Genomic DNA, 17,679 nt, shown 5'->3' on the forward strand with positions numbered 1-17,679 from the left:
TTATTTTGAAAGGCAAAATCAGAGTGATTTGATATTGATATGGTATCACTGTGGAGCTGTATACTGTTGATCTAAAGTGGAATTACCCTGTGGAAACAGAAAATTTCCTTTTTAGAGCATTCTGAAATCACTGAAAGTTAGGTAAATTATGGGCATTTTCAACAGGCCATTATTTTGGAAGGCAAAATCAGAATTACTTGAAATTGACATGGTAACATCGTGAGGTTGTATACTGTTGATCTAAAGTGGAATTATCCTGTGGAAACAGCAATTTTCATTTTTAGAGCATTGTGAAATCTTTAAAAGAGTAGGTCATATCTTGGCAATTTGAAAAGTCTTTTATTTTGGAAGGCAAGATCAGACTGATTTGACATCACTGTGGGGTTGGATACTATTGATCTAAAGTGGAATTATGCTGTGGAAACAGCAATTTTCCATTTTAGAGCATTTTGAATTTGCTCCAAGAGTAAGTCATATATGGGCAATTTGAAAAGGCTTTTAGTTTGAAAAGCAAAATCAGACTGACTTGAAATTGATATGGTAACATCGTGAGGTAGTATACTGTTGATCTAAAGTGGAATTATGCTGTGGAAACAACATTTGTCATTTTTAGAGCATTGTGAAACCACTGAAAGCTTGGTCTTAAATGGGCAATTTCAACTGGCCATTAGTTTGGAAGGTAAAATCAGAATGACTTGATATTGATATGGTAACATCGTGAGGTTGCATACTGTTGATCTAAGGTGAAAGTATCCTGTGGAAACAGGATTTTTTCTATTTAGAGCATTTCAAAATCGTTACAAAAGTAAGTCATATATGGGCAATTTCAAATTTCTGTGGTTGGATAGTGTTGATATAAAATGCAACTAGTCTTTGTAAATATGACTTCTGCTTTTAAGAGCATTCTGAAGTCATTGAAAGAGTAGTTCAAAAATGAAAATTCACAGGGCTTTTACTTTGAAATCCAAAAGGAGATAGCTTTAATATTGACATGTTGCTACTAGAATACTAGGGTATGTCATTTGTATCCAACATTAGAGTTTGCAAACAAGACTAATTGATATTTGTGAATGTGCTCTTAATTTACTGGAAGTTGGCTTTTATTTTGAAATCAAGTTTCAACATCTTTTGCCATAATACTTTGAATACACAGGGAACGTAAAACAAAGTGGAGGCTGGCTTGACTGCAATGCTGGAATTGGAGGCTGGCTTGACACCAGTGAAGCAGGGGAGCTGGAGAGGTACCTTTCATGTCCATTCACTGGAGGTGTGGATCTATTGCATGGCTTTCCCCACATCAAGAAGCTGTCAATCAAAATCTGTACAGCTCTTCCTGCATCTGGAGCTTGTGAAGGACTTCTTAGTCATGCAGGACTCCTGTTCACTGCTAAACAGTTACAGCTTCACAGAAAGAACCTTAACCATCACTTCACTGAGTGAAGAAATGGCACATTTTTGCTAAATATGCAGAAATAAATGCACACTTATACAATTTATGGTAAAATGAGCTTCCTTGTATGTACATATGTTGAAGATGCCTCGTTCTAATGTTTTCTCTGAGGCTGCTGTGCCATTTGGAGCAAAAATGAATATAAAGTTTACAGCATATCTTGTCACTGGAAATTGTTTTCACTGTTCATATATTTATATTATTTACTGTACACTGAAAAAAGTCTAACATGCAATCTAATAAGTGCCATTCAAAACAGAATAAAATCATTGATTTGATTGTGAAACCCTTTCTTTTTGCATTTTAAAATACCACTTTTGATTTGAATGAAACTAAATATCTGTACAAAGGACACAATGCAAAGTTTTTGATTTCTCTCAAAACATATATTTCTTTTCATGTTGAACAGATAATATCTTTAATTTGAGTCAAAGTGATTTGCACTTGAACACACCCACCATAAATAGACCGGGACCCATTTTTATTCTGCATGGCTGCTGGAAACATCGTGTCACATCTTTGATTAATTTCATCTGAAAATAAACGTAAGTAAAGCCAAGTGTGTTACAAAAGCTTTTATAATTTGTATTGCCAAAATTGCAGAAAATAACCCCATTTAAGCTGGGTCGACAGCCACCCCCAATTTTTGCATGATTGTAGCTGCTAGCTACAAGCTAGCTAACTATCCGGCGCGACGTTAGAACTGGTTACCAGCAACCGACCATCACAGTCAGGAATGCAAGTTAGGCAAAAAGCCGTTTTTTACCAGTATACTAACTAGCTAGCGTTACCACGATGCATCGGTGGTGGATACAGCTAGCTAGCATAAGTTCATAGTTCATAACATTCATAGTATAACTCCGTGCTCCGCTTCGTTTGAATTTTTCTGGTGAGCTCGCGGTTTCTAGACACAAGCTTGTGTTTGTGCGGGCACGTTTGTCTCTGTCTCTCTTCATATAAATATCTGTGTGTTATGTGTGTGTACACCGAGCGCAAAAGATAATTATTAATGTGCATGATTTAGAGACAGAAATAACACGCCAGCATATAAGATCAATGACATAAGACTAATTCCTTCAATTGACTTTCAGGCGTGGCTCGGAAAAATGTGCATTTTCTGAAGAAATTTTAATTTTAACAGCAAAAAATTGACCCTATGCCAAACTTAGTCGCTAATGGCTGGTCTGTAGACTGTTTGGTAAACCTAAATCAAATTATAGTACTAGCTTTTTATAAGGATGTGTATGTCATGTTACGTATTTCTTGGTTTTTCTATGTTATGTGTTTTATAGAGAAGTAACATTATTCTTTTTTTTCTGTATGCTTTCAGAACCACAGATCGCTCCATCCATTCCATGGCTGAAGCATACATTTTCATTTAATCTGAACGGGTATCACTTTGCATTTACACTGCACAACCTTTTTAAACATTACATAATAATCTAGACCCTCCCTCATTATCCTCTCATTCACCTTGCTGATGTGTTGGCACTATTGTGTGCAATAATTGCTCTCTCGGCTTCACCCAGGTGTGTGCTCAGTGCTGGTTGTGTAGGGAGATGTGCCCCATTTCCCCTTTTCTAGTCTTCGTAATTGAAAAGCACTCTGAAAATCACTTTTGTAGTAGTAAGTAATATTGCTATTGCATTAGTTACATCCGTTGTGTGAGTTAGTAAGAGATCCTTGTCCACTAATTTCCTCTGTCCAGTTATAAATGCAGCAACATTTTCTATGGAGGGCAAAGGGAACATTTCATTTTGGTTGTGTCCTGTTATTTTGGAGTGTAACTACTTAAAGAGTAACTGAAGCCTAACAACTTGTTTTGCTTAGAAACTGTTATAATGGGTTTTTACAATGCAATCTTTCAGTTTTGGGCAGTTTTTGACATTTCTGTGTAAACTTGTTAAATTCTACCCTTTTTGGTCTAACTCTTACACATGGTTTACATTGGCCACAGGAACACTTCGAAGTGGTGCGCTTAGGAAAATCATACACTGTCAGCTGCTCCGCTGTTCACACCAGATGCATATTTCTCCACAACGGTCCAAAAGCACTTCTGTTCATCTGTTTATTCAGAGCTAAAAAAAAAACCCACATTTACTATTGCAGGCCGTGAGGTCCCGCAGCCTTGCGCACCTGCACCTGTGGGCAGAGTCACATGAAATTACTCGAGCTAATCTAAACTTAGCTTTAGCTCCCTGGCTATCAAGAGACGGGCCCCTTTCTATGCCACTAAGCCGCTGCAGGGCAAAACGATACAGATCAGGGCAACTCAACTTGTCACAGAAGCAGATTCTTCTATTTTCATATGTCCTTCTGGTGGCTGGCCTCTGTGTTAAAGAGAAACTCACCCCCTCTAAATTATCTTCCTGCCTTCTAATTGCTATTTGAAAAAATGCTGAAGAAGGCGTTACTTTAAGAGGCGTTTCTAAACTGTGATTGACGTGTAGCATTCCGTGTTTAGTTTAGCTCCAGTGTGTCTCTGCATGTTGCAGAGGTAACCCGACCATAATGACAATATAATGTCTATTAATCACATCCACACAATCACAACCACTGCAGAGAAGTATTTGCCCCGATTTAATAATTCTTTTAATGATATTATTTATTCTTTATGTTGTAGTTTTCATGGTAGTTTACTTATTGATTGTTTTTAGCCACAATGCTAAAGCTATTGCTGTGTTGCTAACGTCGGTATGAGTAAATGTCTGAATAGAAATATAACCTGTACAAATCACATCCACACAATCACTGCAGTAAAATGAAGTATTTGCCCTGATTTTACTGATAGTATTTATTCTCTTTGTCATAGTTTTCAGCCAGTTGCTCTAAATCTCCTTTGTGCAGCTCTTTGGTAACAAGCTAGAGACACCGGGCGGGCGGGGTGGGTCGCGACCCCCAATTTAACATGCACTGCTGCCCCGTCCACACACATACGCAGTCGAATTTACATAATCAGACAAGCACTTGTGAACTCACTTCAGCTATTAGTTTCTTTATCTTTTTTTTTTATTTTGAAACACTTTGGGATTTTTGGGAAATCATAAATCAGCATGAAGGGGCTAACTTTCCTATTAACAGACCGACAGTAGTCGCAACATCCCATCATTTTGCGGTTAAAATGTAGGCCAACCTAAACAAATAACGGAAACGTCATTGTAATGAAATACAACAATAACAGCGCGTTATAACTTTAACAAAACACAGTAGAAAAACAACCCATGTTTAATTTTAAACCCCTATGGTCCGAGAGCTTAAACATGAAAAATAACAAGTTCTCGGTCAAAGCAGAGATGTTTTTCGGAAACAATTTAATGTGATGGCTGAGCCTGCTTGTTGGAACAGAACAGCTTCAGTCGTGGCTTTATGTATGTTCGACACAGCCACGCAAAGATCACTCTCAACTCTGACGAGTCGTGATGTCTATTTGTTTTTCATGTGTGTCAGCGCAGAAAAAGTCTTTTCGCACAGATATGTGGACGCAAATGAAAACAGGACATCAGTTGCAGCTTTTGACAGTGCTGCGTACTCCACAAATTCGCCAGAGTGCTTCACTGACCAGAATCTGATCCGCACAGATCAGAGTTGCATACAAACACTGCGTTGATACAATGCATTTTGGACAAACAATGAAGCAGAAAACAACTCTGTTTGAAATTACTTAATTTAATATGAATGTAACAACGCTTTATTTTAGAATGTTTAAGTAAACCAATGTTTAAGTTTACGTTCTGCGGTTTCAGACTATCTGTGAATGCTTCTGCTTTCTGCAGTTCCTGCTGACAGCAGATCGGGGAGAGAAAAAAAAAACATTTCTTTGCTCAGCTGTGTGAAAGAATGATGAGGGCAGATATGAAATGAGTGGACAGGTTAGTTGTTGTTGTTTTGGTGTTGCCTAGTTACGGCCGACAGTAACTGGCTTTGAGTAATAAAATACCTGTTTGAGACCAACCACTTGTCATTCATTCGGAAGCTACATTCATTTATATTTTTCCAAAATGATTTGGCGACCCCAAGAATTATCTCGCGACCCCAATTGGGGTTGGGACCCCAAGGTTGCGAATGTGTCTTAGAGACGATGCTGGTGACTGGCATGTACCGCTGACGTAGGCATGAACTGCTTTCAGCCAATCACAAAATTCAAATGCAATAGCCACCTTTCAACCCTAAGAGGGCAGCACTAAGACATTTTTAGACCAAAAAGTGTAGAATTTAACAAGTTTACATGAAATTGTAAAAGAAATGCCCAGTAACTGAAAGGTTGCATAGGTAAAGACTCACTAATACAGTTTATAAGCAGAAAAAAGCTGGTTTGAGGGTGAATTGCTGTTTAAGTAGTGCGACGTGTCAATTACAGCTCAGCCTGCCACCCACATGAATGCTGATCCATCAGGCACCGCCCCCTTCTGAGGCATTTCTTCAAACAGAGTTTGACTAGGGATGTAATCTTGGGGGGGAATTACTCTCAACACAAAAAGGAAAAGCCCTCCATTATTTTCTCATTCTCATACTGATGGAAGGGGTGGTCAAATAAATTGTCATTGCATCAGATGGACAAAGTCATTTTTGGAATTCTATATATCGAACCAATACAAACATTACCTGTTTGGGAATTTAATATATTCCCTTTGTTTCCTCAGTTATCGGATGTGGAAATGCAAGGACTGCAGCCTGTCATTTTCAGGAAAATCTGAGCTACTACAACATTATCGACTTGATCATCGGTTTCATGGCAGGCACCGTCCTTACCCATGCATCCATGAAAATTGCCCCTGTTCATCCAGGACATGGAACGGTCTACAAAAACATCTAGCTAGGAACCATCTTTCTCAGGAGTCCACACAAAAAGCCTCTTCATTCAAGTGCTACATTTGTGACCACAATCAGCTTTCCACAGAGTATGATTTTTTTCAACGTATCAATCAACATTTAAAAAAAAATGAACTTGTCTCTTGTATGTTTAATGGTTGCTCATACAAAAGCAATATATATGGCAGTTTCAAGACCCATAAATGGAGAAAACATAATTCATGCACTGTTAAAGACTTAAAAAGTGGAATATTTGTCACATCATCTATCAGCTGCTATCCTACAGACTCGTTGAACTCTGAATTGGATGAGCCAACCATCACAGACTCAAGAGATTTTGAAAAGGAAGTTGAACTGAAATTAGCTTCACTTTTACTTAAATTGGAACACACATACTTAGTTTCCAGTACAGCTGTGAATGAATTGCTTGAGAAGCTACATCTTATAGGAACTGTCTCTGTGCGAGTTAGTCAAAACACAATTAGTCAGTTTTTGGGAGATAACAGCTGTCATGTGGAAGCATCTGTGGTTGAAGAGCTAGCCACTGCACTTTTTTCTTCAAACCCAATTCAAAAAGCAATAGTGAAACAAGGTCCATTGTCTACTTCTTGGAAGCGCAAATCATATTATAAAAGAGAATTTGGTGTAGTGTCACCAGTGGAATATATTCTTGATAAAAGAAAACAAAAATCACTACAATATGTATCTGTGCTGAAAACATTGCAGCAGCTTCTAAGTTCAGATACTATTTTGTTAAAGACTGCCAATTTGAAAGAGAGATATGAGTCTCCTCTGAGTGATAAAGCAGTTTATAGTTGTCCCTTTGATGGTGAATTTTTCCGAAACAACAAACTTCTGTCTCAAGACTGTGCAATTTCAATAAATCTCTATATCGATGATTTTGAAATATGTAATCCAATTGGGACATCACGAAGAAAACATAAAATCTGTGCCCTCTATTGGACCTTAGCTAATCTGTCCCTTGGTTGTCAATCTTCACTGTCATCGATACACTTGGCTCTGCTGGTCAGAAGTGATGATTTGAAGGTGTATGGCTATGAAGCAGTGCTTGAGCCTCTCATTAGTGATTTAATTTCCTTGGAAAACCACGGTGTGTTTTTGCCAAAGTTAGGGAAATTTGTTAAGGGAACAGTACAGTGCATAATAGCTGATAACCTTGGAGCCCACGGCATCGCTGGATTTGTTGAAAATTTTTCAAGTGGTCATCTGTGCCGATTTTGTACAGCTTCAAGATCAGAAATTCAAACCAAGGCATTAGATGGTGGCATTTTTATTTCAAGAACAGAAGAGATTCATTCTGATCATCTTAAAATCATAGAGGAAAAATCTCTGGACAATTTCTGTGGTGTAAAGAAGAGATGTGTCCTTGCTGAGAAACTGAGTCATTTCAAAGTAACTACTGGTTTCCCCCCAGATCTGGTCCATGATCTATTTGAAGGGATTGTTCCTGCAGAGATATCTCTATGTCTTTCCATCTTCACGTCTAAGAAATATTTTACACATGCATATTTAAATGACTGTATACTGAATTTCCCCTTTAAGTGGACTGACAAAGTAAATCGTCCCCATCCAGTGCCATTGAACTTTGTATCTCGAAAGACAATAGGTGGCAATTCACACGAAAATTGGAGTCTGTTAAGGTTCAACCCCCTCCTTGTTGGCCAGAAGGTGCCTGCTGATGAACCTGCATGGAAAATATTGACAGATCTAAAGGATATTGTGGATATAATCGTCTCACCTGTTCATACAGAGGAGTCAATTGCATATTTGAATTTCAAGATCTCCGAGCACAGAGTGCGACTCAAAGAGGTTTTCCCAGACTACAACTTGCTGCCTAAGCACCATTTCTTGGAGCATTATCCTCAGCTTATTCGTCAGTTTGGACCATTACGCTGTCTGTGGACTTTGAGATTCGAAGCCAAGCACAGTTTTTTTAAAAGAGTTGTTCGATACACAAAATCTTTCAAGAATGTGCTGTTATCTTTGGCAGAACGACACCAATTTCACATGGCACAGCAGATATTGATGTACCCTAACAAACCTTTCCTGGAAGTATCAAATGTTTCAACTCTTTCTATTGATGTGTTGAAAGAGGAGATTGCACAAGTAATACGGTTGAAACACCCAACAGTGGACCATGTGTGTCTGGCAAAGAATATCACTTACAATGGATTCAACTACAGAACTGAAATGATCCTTGCATATGGATCTTTGGCTGGGATCCCTAAATTCACTGAAATCATCCACATGTTGGTTCTGAAGGACAAGCTTTTTTCATTGTTCGCAAGCTGAGGGCGTGGCATTGGGAGCATTTCAGGGCCTTTGAACTTCAAGTGAGCCCCAACAAGGACATTTTGCTTTTGGGGCCAGATGAACTGACAGATCCATATCCATTGGTGGATTATACTGTAGGAGGAATGCGTTTGATTACCTTAAAGAGATATATTCAAGTTTAAGGTCTGCATTGACATAGCACTTACAATTTTAACCTGATCATCTTTATGCCAACACAAGGAGATTGTAAATGGGAACTAATGCCTCCTCCCTCCCTTGCTCCTTTTCTATAGACATCCAGGACGTGTTTTGACATTAAATTCCTGCGCTACATAAGTAGTTTGTGCACAGTCTACATCAACCCTTCAACACACACAGGTAAGAATGACAATTGTGACTTGTAACATTTATTCCTAACCTGGTCTTCTCTTGCCTCCTCTGGTCTCCATGGAAGAGCATGTCCACAAAAAAGTCAAGGTTGGACTTAGAGCACACTTTATCTTCTGTGCAATACAGGCTAGAAAAGTCCATGACATAACTGGACCACTTTTGGCTTTGGAAAATGTCCTTTGTATAGGATAAGGTGTGGTTGTACACACTAAACATGCAATCCAAATTTGCAGTCTTCTGTGACAGTACCCTTATAACATATGTTCAAAAACCTGCAGTGGGAGCTGATACTGTGTTGTGTCTCTTTCCTTTGACTTGATCCACAAATATGGCAAATCCCATACGACTCCTCATTTTGTTGAGTGACAATAGCTCTGAGAGGATGGATCTATCAAGGGTGCCAGACACAGTTGAAGAGCTCATTGAACAAGTTAAAGAGTCATGCAAAGTTGCTGGAGGTATCAGGCTGCAATATAAAGATGTAGACTTTGGTGGAACATTTGTGAACTTGAACTCAACCTCCATGATCAAGGATCTTACCACCATCAAGGTCATACCGTCTGCTACTGAAACATTAATTTTAGAATTTGTAGAAAGTGACCTAGATACAAGCTCCATCTCAACACACACTGATGACACAGTCATACTAAGCAGCAGCTCCTCTGAGAAACTCCGCACACAGCCCTGGCCAAAGGAGTTCAACATCCCACAATTCTCTTTTGAAACAGAAGGTCAACTTGAGAAAGGGAATGCGGAATACACAAAGGACCAAACCAGGCTCACACCTACATCGAAAATGTTGTCCGACATTCTGGAAAGACTGGCAGAGAAGATTTTCTCCTACAAGGCGTACCCCAGTGATGCAGACCTGAGTGACGTTGCGGAGGCTCTGACAAGGAAACACCCCTGCTTGAGGCAACCAGACTCCTTCAATGAGAGCTACGGATTGAAACTCAGACTAAAGACTAAGATGAGCAATTACCGCACTCAGCTTAAGTCACATGGACTTGCATCTGAGCTCTTAGTAAATACCCTCAAATCAAAGTCACAAGAAGATCCTGTTCCCAAGCCAGCCAAGAACAACAAAAAGGCAAGAAGAGGTGAGGCCAATTACTATCCTCAGACCAGCAGTGAGAATCCAGAAAGCCTAGAACTAGAGCGAATATCTCTCCTGACCGAATTAAAGAAGAGAAACAATGAGAAAACTGTACGAGAGAAGATGGCCAGGACCTTCGAATTCAGGAGGAAAGAGGTTGTGGATAAGAAGCCTGACATCAAGAACCTCTTGGAAAGATGGCCAGGTCTATTTCAGATGGAAGAGGTATAACTTTAACTTTTTTGTACTAATGCCTTTTATCATAGTTTGGAAATGGGAAATATATGTTTTGACTTTTTCTTGTTGGAAGTTTGTCTTTAAAAAAATGTATTGTACACTGTCTACTCATGTACAGATTAATGCAGAGTTTCTGCGGGTTACTGCAGTTCCCCTGCTAACCAGATTCATGGCCCAGTTGGACAAGCACTCCCCACAGCTACTTAAAATAATCAGAAAGAAAGGAGGGACAACCAAAGCAAAAACTGCCATAATCCTAGAGTTTCTTGATCAGGTAGGGTGTATATAATTAACTATTAAAATGACAGTTAGCATTTTAACCCCTGTATCTAATGAGAATTTGTATCCTGTTACAGTTTTATTTTGGTAACGTCAGTGATTATGGCTGTGACCTTTTAAAATGTTGAAAGGAAGTGTGGGCTTTGTCCTTGAATGAATGAAGAGATTTATTGTCATTATACAAGTACAGAGCACAACTACAACAAAATTTATTTTGGAGACACATTTTCACTCTCACTCGCCAGATACACATACATACATATATACGTATAAACTTTTATTTAGGGACAAGAAAGCATATGCCGCTTTTCCACCGACAGAACACGGTGTGGCTCAGTTCACTTTAGCCCCCTGCGGACGCTTTTCCACCGCCTTTACACCTGATTGGCCCGGGTGTGTGTGGTGCCCACGTGATGTGATATAGAAGCGCTCCCACAAAAGGCTTTAAAAAAAACTCCCAGCAACCATACTCCATTGACTTTGGACCATGGCGACTTCCTCCACAAGAACCAAAAATCAAACCAATCAAAATGAACCACAGACAGAGCAAAGTACAAAAACACACATATATCGCGATTGTTGTTGTTCTTCGGGCTGTGACGTTGCGGACAAAGACTTTTGCGCGACTTTTCATAGCCAGATGGGTTCGCCCCTGTTCCCAGTTACGTCCGCTTTATGTTTCCACCGCAACAAGCGAGTTCATCCGCGCTAAACTGAACTGCTCTCAAGCGCACCGTGCCGATTTGTCGGTGGAAAAGGGGCATTAGTCACCTCATGAGGATAGAGAGGTGAAAAAAAATTCCTCTCACGCAGCATACTCTCCATATTGCATAGTAACAATTTTAACTGTTCCTGCAGGATGCTGATGCTGACATTAGGAGGGAGTGTATACTTAAACCTCTCATTATCTACCTTGGAGAACGTGTTGAGGACTTGATAAAAGAATACATGGTATGTCCATATCTGTTCTGTCTCTACATGAGATGCAGTCTCTTGATGTAAATTTGACAACTCTGCTATTAAATGCAGTGATTAATGTAGGACAGCAACGATTAATCAACTCATCAAGTTAATATCTTAGGGTTCTGTATTGTTTTCTTTTTTTTCTTGGGCTTTGTGGAACATTTATGAAAATGTTCCACCATTGATTTAATTTAATGATTATGCAATTCACAATCTGATTAGTCAAATAATTGTTCTAATAGTCTGTGACCAAACAACTATCAAAATAGTAGTTTATTATGGTCAAAGATTTATCAGGTGTGCCAGACTTCAGTTCTTCACTTGTACATTTTGTTCCATATTTTACCTCAAGATATCGCAGAAAGATGAAGCTGAGGAAGAGCGGCAGAGTACCACCATGGCACTCTTCGTCTTCAGGGACAACTCAAGCCTCCTACATCAGCCTCGAGACATCGGGATAATCATTGATGGTGTGGAAGTCCTGAATGAGTTGCCTTCTGTGGCAGCTGGAGTGGCAATGGTCTTTGGACTCTGTTATGCTCTTAATATGGAATATCCACGAGGATTCAGGTTCACCTTTGAGGCTCTTCAAAAGATTATGATGGAGCTTGACTTTAACAAGATGACCTCTAAGATTCGCAAACTTAATTGTGAACTTAACACTGCACAGTAGTGTGTTTGCATGCATGTGTGCATGTGTATGTGCACATGCATGTGCATGTGTGCTTGGTTATTTTGCTTGGTTGGCCTGCAGTGGTATTCTACATTCAAAAATTATAAGAACACCCATTTGAAAGGGAGATTTAAGTTGATTTCATTGATACATGTGTAGATTTTTTTTTTACATTGTACAGGCACAGTGCACATATAAACATTTTTGAGTACTTGCAAATTGGTTTAAAAAGAGTTTTTATAATGGTTTTATGCCAGTTTTAGACAGGTTGCAGGTTTTATACCAGTTCTAAAAAGATTGCAGGTTTTATACTGGTTTTCAAAAGGTTGCAGGTTTTATAAAACAAACATTTCTGCCGTAGCACTAAATCTGTATATTACTAATCCTCTCTATTGATTATAGTTAAAATGGTTTGGAACAATAAATAATTTTGAAATAATTGGTTGGCCAACTGTCTTGTTTTTTATAGGAAATGCAGAGCATTTTTGAACTGAAATAAAATGAAATGTAAAAAATATAGTTTGAATATATGTAAATCAATTACCTGGCTTCAAAACAAACATATTAGTTCATGTTAATTTGGTTCGATGTGAATACATTAGGTTGGTTAAATTTCAATATATTAGCTTGGTTCAATAATTAAAATATGGTTCTATGTAAAAAAATCAATTTGGATCAATGCAAAATTTAAAGTTTCAGTCAAGTCTAGTAATATTGTTTATATCAACATAAAAGTATCAGGTCATATCAAGTGACTCAATTTGGATTCTATGAAGTCAAATATTTGGGATGTGACAATTGGACATCTTTTTTTTTTTTTTAATTTGAATAGGGTTATTCTTTTTACAGTGTAGGTATTGGTGAAAAAAGCTTTATGTTGTGAAAAACTGAAATTGGAAATTAGAATTGTTATGCCTTATTTTGTTGATGTTTTTACATATATTCCTTTTGAAAATACTAAGATTTGTATATTTATTTATTTTTGTTTGTCTGATAGCATTTATTTAAAAAATAAATCGGACATTTCAAACAGTTACTCACTACTTGAGTAGTCTTTTCACCAAGTACTTTTTTACTCTTACTTGAGTAACTTTTTTTAAGACTACTTTTCACTTTTACTTGAGTAATAATATTTTAAAGAAAAGCTACTCTTACTTGAGTACAATTTTTGGGTACTCGACCCACCTCTGCTGTCAGCCGAAAATAAAGAGACACCAAAATCAAGCATCTACGGAGGAAGGCAAGATGAACTTGTACCACAGTGTTTCAACTGATGGAGGAATCCTTAAGTGTAAAGGCCTTTACTCTGCTCAGAATCAGCCAAATGCTGCAAAACGGGTTTCACAGTGCACATGGATAATAAACCAAAGCAAACTGCGAAAGCAAGTTGTTTAGTGACAGCTTTAGCTTAGCTGACTTGACTAAATGGAGCAAAGAATTGGTTAAATCTGTGCATCTCCGGCAGGTTGCGCTCTGCCCGTGAATCTCTGCACACGCCCCGGCCTCGTCGTGAGCGCGCGGCTCGCGGAGCAGCATCAGCAGAGCGGGGGCGCGGATCAGATCGAAGCGGACATTCTGCAGTCATTGTTGGAGGATCGTGCGGAGTTGGACGGACTTTCGTACCGAGGTCTTCTGCAGCGTGGCCGGGTGAGTTCCGCGGGAAACCGCATGTAGCTTAGGGGCTGGTGGGGGGCAAAGGTGCGAAGTGAATGCGGGGGACGGCTCTGGAGAGCCGGCAGTGCATTTTCTTTTCTCCTTACTGAAAACAGGCATGGTGGAGGTGAGATGAGCTCTAGCTGCTGCTTTCGCCGTGTTACAGCGCAGTAGGTGCGCGCTACCTCACGGTATGGAGGGAAAACGGTGGTCGGCGGGCTCCGACCATTAGTGGTCCAGTCTCCGCTGCAGCCGCCATGACTGAACCGCTGTGTAGCTGTCTTTGCTCCACCGGGACTAGCCCAGCTGTGTGGTACTGGTCATGCAACTTTAGTACACACACACACACACACACACACACACACAAAGCAGGCCTCCGTCGCACCTTTATGTGAATGATTTCTGTAATGCTGTCGCCTACAGCAGCGCTCATATCGCCGGAGCTGCAGTGCTCTGGGAGTGGAACGAAGATGATAAAAATAATCGTCGTGTTTCATGATACTGGACGCGCTCGGGAGAAATCCTCGGATGCTTCTTGTGATGTGATGCGATGCAGACGTGCTCTAGTTTCGAGGTTAACATGTGTGTTGCTGCAGACATACAGATGGAAGCAACAACTGGGACTGGTTTTAAGTGTCCCGTGGGCATTGAGGGGAGGGGGGGGGGGCATCGATATGTAGTGTGTGTGAAGAGAAGCTATGTCATCAAGGTTACTAGCGGCCAGTAAGGCCGATCTTCAGGGTGGAGCTGCATTAATGAAAAAGTCTGTAGCTTGCGTGTGCGCTTTTCACCATGAGCACTGCCAGGGGCGGATCTAAAGAAATTTTCTTAGGGCGGCATGGACATCAAATGGGGTGGCAAAATCAAAACCTTTTTTAACCCCCCCCCCACATATGTAGATATTACATATGGTTAAAATGAAGTATACATATTCAGTAAGTATACAGGTTTCATATAAATATAATCTAAACTTAATTTATTTTTTGTAGCCCGCATAATTAAACGTTTCAGTTACATGTGAATTTTAATTTTATGTACTGTATAGTAAGGTTGGGTGATATGTAAAAATTTTCCAAGTCCAATAACCAACGATAGGGGATATATTTGTGCAGACATTTTGATGGGCGAAGCAATATAATCATGCACGGACTGATTTGCGCAATTACAATGTATAAGTTTTGTTTGGAGGGAATATTTTGCCTTCTTTTCTTGTTTGTTTCAGTATTAATATAGCTACTTTTGGGATTATTTATTTATTTATTTGAGATGCACCAAAGACTTAACAATACGGCAGAGAATCTGTTTGTTTGTTTTTTTTAATGTTCGCTGGAAGAGACATTTTGATTTTTAAGTAACTGTTTGTTTAATTTTGTATTTGTTGTTTGGTTGAGTGTGTAAGACAAACACCGGAGCTGCCTGTAAACACGTTTATAGTGGAAAAAAGAAGCCAATTTCTCTTTGTTTCCCTCCCCACCACTGTGGGTTTAAAAAAAAAAAAAGAAAGAAAGAAATAAAATGTTTGTTTTTTTCTGAACTAACTTTCTTTCTTTCTGTTATGAGTTTCAGTAAATGAGTCGCTGCATTTTGGTGCACTCTGAGGAGGGTGCATTTGTTCACAGCTGGAAGAGGGTGCCGTTGAAACAGCGGTATTATTTTTTCTGTTGACTGCTTCTGTAAGCTTCAACCAACATTATGAGCAAACGTACTCATGGGGAAATGATAAATAAATAAATCTCTCTTGTAAAAATGATGGGTATAGGCTCACCCTGTTGTCAATAGTCAATATATTCGTCCAATCGCCCAACTTTACTGTATAGCCTGTATAATAAATAAATATGTAGCCTAATAAGTATAAAATCCAGAAAGCTACACAATTGAGGTGGTTCATTCACAAACACAAGTCTAAGTTTTTTGTTAGAAAAAAATAAAATTGTTACATGCTTTCACTTAAACAAACCCATATGGAAAAGATATATATAAATCTTATAAAGTTTGTATCTGTCTTGTGTGAAACTTGTATGAAAAGCATACAAGAGTGAAAACAGATATAAGATCCCTTGAAAAATTATATAATGAAACTTGTATGTTTTGGATACTTACTAAAACAATATATGAAAGTAATGAGAAAGTGGCCACTTTCATGAGTAAATCATGTAAGCCTTATATGATTTACTTATGAAAGTGGCCACTTTCATGAGTAAATCATATAAGTTTGTACTATTTCTTTTCCATATGGGAAATGTCAGAAATTCTGCACTGTCATGAAAAATTTGCCCGCCCCCTGGGGCAAAAAAAAAGCAAAAAGAAACACGCTTGGAGACTGATGGCATAGTGGACAGGTTTTTGATGGGGCTCCCACACAAATGCAAAGCAGGAGATGAAGCATCGCCAAATATGTTTCCAAACCAACTTCCTTCCAAGCCAAAGACTAGAAAATATGGTGAAGCATGTCTTCCCTTTGGCTTCACCTGCACAAGTGCCAAGGTAGGTCTCCCCTGCAGAATTGGTTTTCCCTGCATCGGGAGCATGCGCTGGGCTCTCCAAATCACGGACAGACAGTATCCCACATTCTTGATTTTTAGTTCACAAACACTTCTTGTAATGACTAACTTACTCCTGACATTTTGGAGATGTTAGCTCTTTATACAGTAAAGTTACAGTGGGGCATTATTCTTGTAAAACAAAGGGGGGGCCTAGCAAAAAAAGTTAACCCACTTAGTTCCAGATTATAATTGGCCATATTTGACTGCTTTTGATTTTACATTTATATTTCACCTTTAAATGTTTTTTTTGCCTTGTGTGGTATCATTGTTTTCAGCACAATCTTATGTCTGCATGTACAGTTATTTTTTCATTTCATTTCATTGTTTTTTTGGGGTTTTTTTTTTTTGTACAACCATTAAAAAAAACTACTAAAACTAAAATGAAAGAACAATCAGCTGTCATAAGATGCCCCACAAATTATTTTTGCCAGTAAAAAAAAAAAGTTTGTCTGCCACAAGGCAGGGGAGAACACCACAGGGATAAACCCTGCAGGCCTGACAACAGGTGTATGATTCCTCCGGTTTTCCACCTGGAGACATTGTTCAGTGGAGATGGTGTCTTCCTTTGTGACGTTCATTAGTACCCTTACTGACACAAAGCAAAACAACAATCACACAACACACTAACTATGCACTCCACCCTAAACGTTACACATCTCTTTCTCTCCCTCGCCCACTGGATCTCGCTCCCAAATTTTTCACATCATTCCGAAACAATAAAATCCCACATGATGCCACTTTTTTTTATTTGTCGACATGATACATTTTTTCACCAATAGCAATGAGGTGCCTTTTTTTTTCTCTATTGTTTTTCACACATGACGATAGTATTCAGAAAAAGCATCGCATATATATATTAGGGAGAGAGAAAGACTGCTATGTCAGCTTAAATTGATCATGTGCGTGTCTGCACACATCTGCTACTGTGTGTGTGTATGCCCGAAAGATGGAGAGAGTATGAAGGTGCTTCCTCCTCATCTCACCTTTCATCAGGTAGACAAGACCAGCTAGGCATCCACTATTAATTGGCTCTGCCCTGCCAGAGTCCGTGCAGCTCCTTTTCCACTCCTCCTTCCCCAACAGTTCCTCCCTTCATCATCACCTCTTATCATACTTAACAATTCCTTCTTTACACCCTTGTCCTTTACCTGTTATGCAAGGCCTAATTGGAATACAGTGGCTGCTTTAGACTGCAGTGTGGCAGGTTTAATTATAGCTTTTTGTACATACTAAAAGATATCATCTTGTATGAGATATTTCTGATATTTTGTTTGTAGATTTGTTTAAACCT

At 39.0% G+C, this 17,679-nt stretch overlaps 2 protein-coding genes across 6 annotated transcripts in view; both read left to right on the plus strand.

Annotated features, from left to right (window-relative positions):
* The first annotated feature begins 9,914 nt into the window (after nucleotides 1–9,914).
* LOC146374281 (uncharacterized) lies at nucleotides 9,915–12,570 on the plus strand. The gene is made up of 4 exons (XM_084951294.1): nucleotides 9,915–10,265; nucleotides 10,396–10,551; nucleotides 11,415–11,507; nucleotides 11,872–12,570. Exons 1-4 carry the CDS (start codon nucleotides 9,915–9,917, stop codon nucleotides 12,190–12,192), a joined length of 921 nt encoding a protein of 306 aa, XP_084807420.1. The 3' UTR covers nucleotides 12,193–12,570.
* Nucleotides 12,571–13,710: 1,140 nt separating this feature from the next.
* The window catches only part of fat3a (FAT atypical cadherin 3a), a 185,074-nt gene continuing 181,105 nt past the window's right edge, over nucleotides 13,711–17,679 (plus strand). For 4 of the 5 annotated variants that reach the window (XM_084950505.1, XM_084950507.1, XM_084950506.1 and 1 more), the window contains exon 1: nucleotides 13,735–13,839. The gene's annotated coding sequence lies outside the window, so the exon portion shown is untranslated. Of the gene's footprint in view, nucleotides 13,840–17,679 lie in introns of all 5 variants that reach the window. The other variant, XM_084950510.1, reaches the window with a different exon arrangement.

Source organism: Perissodus microlepis, chromosome 14 (assembly GCF_051167445.1).
Source record: "Perissodus microlepis isolate ML-2025 ecotype Zambia chromosome 14, ASM5116744v1, whole genome shotgun sequence".
In the NCBI taxonomy this organism is placed as follows: domain Eukaryota; kingdom Metazoa; phylum Chordata; class Actinopteri; order Cichliformes; family Cichlidae; genus Perissodus; species Perissodus microlepis.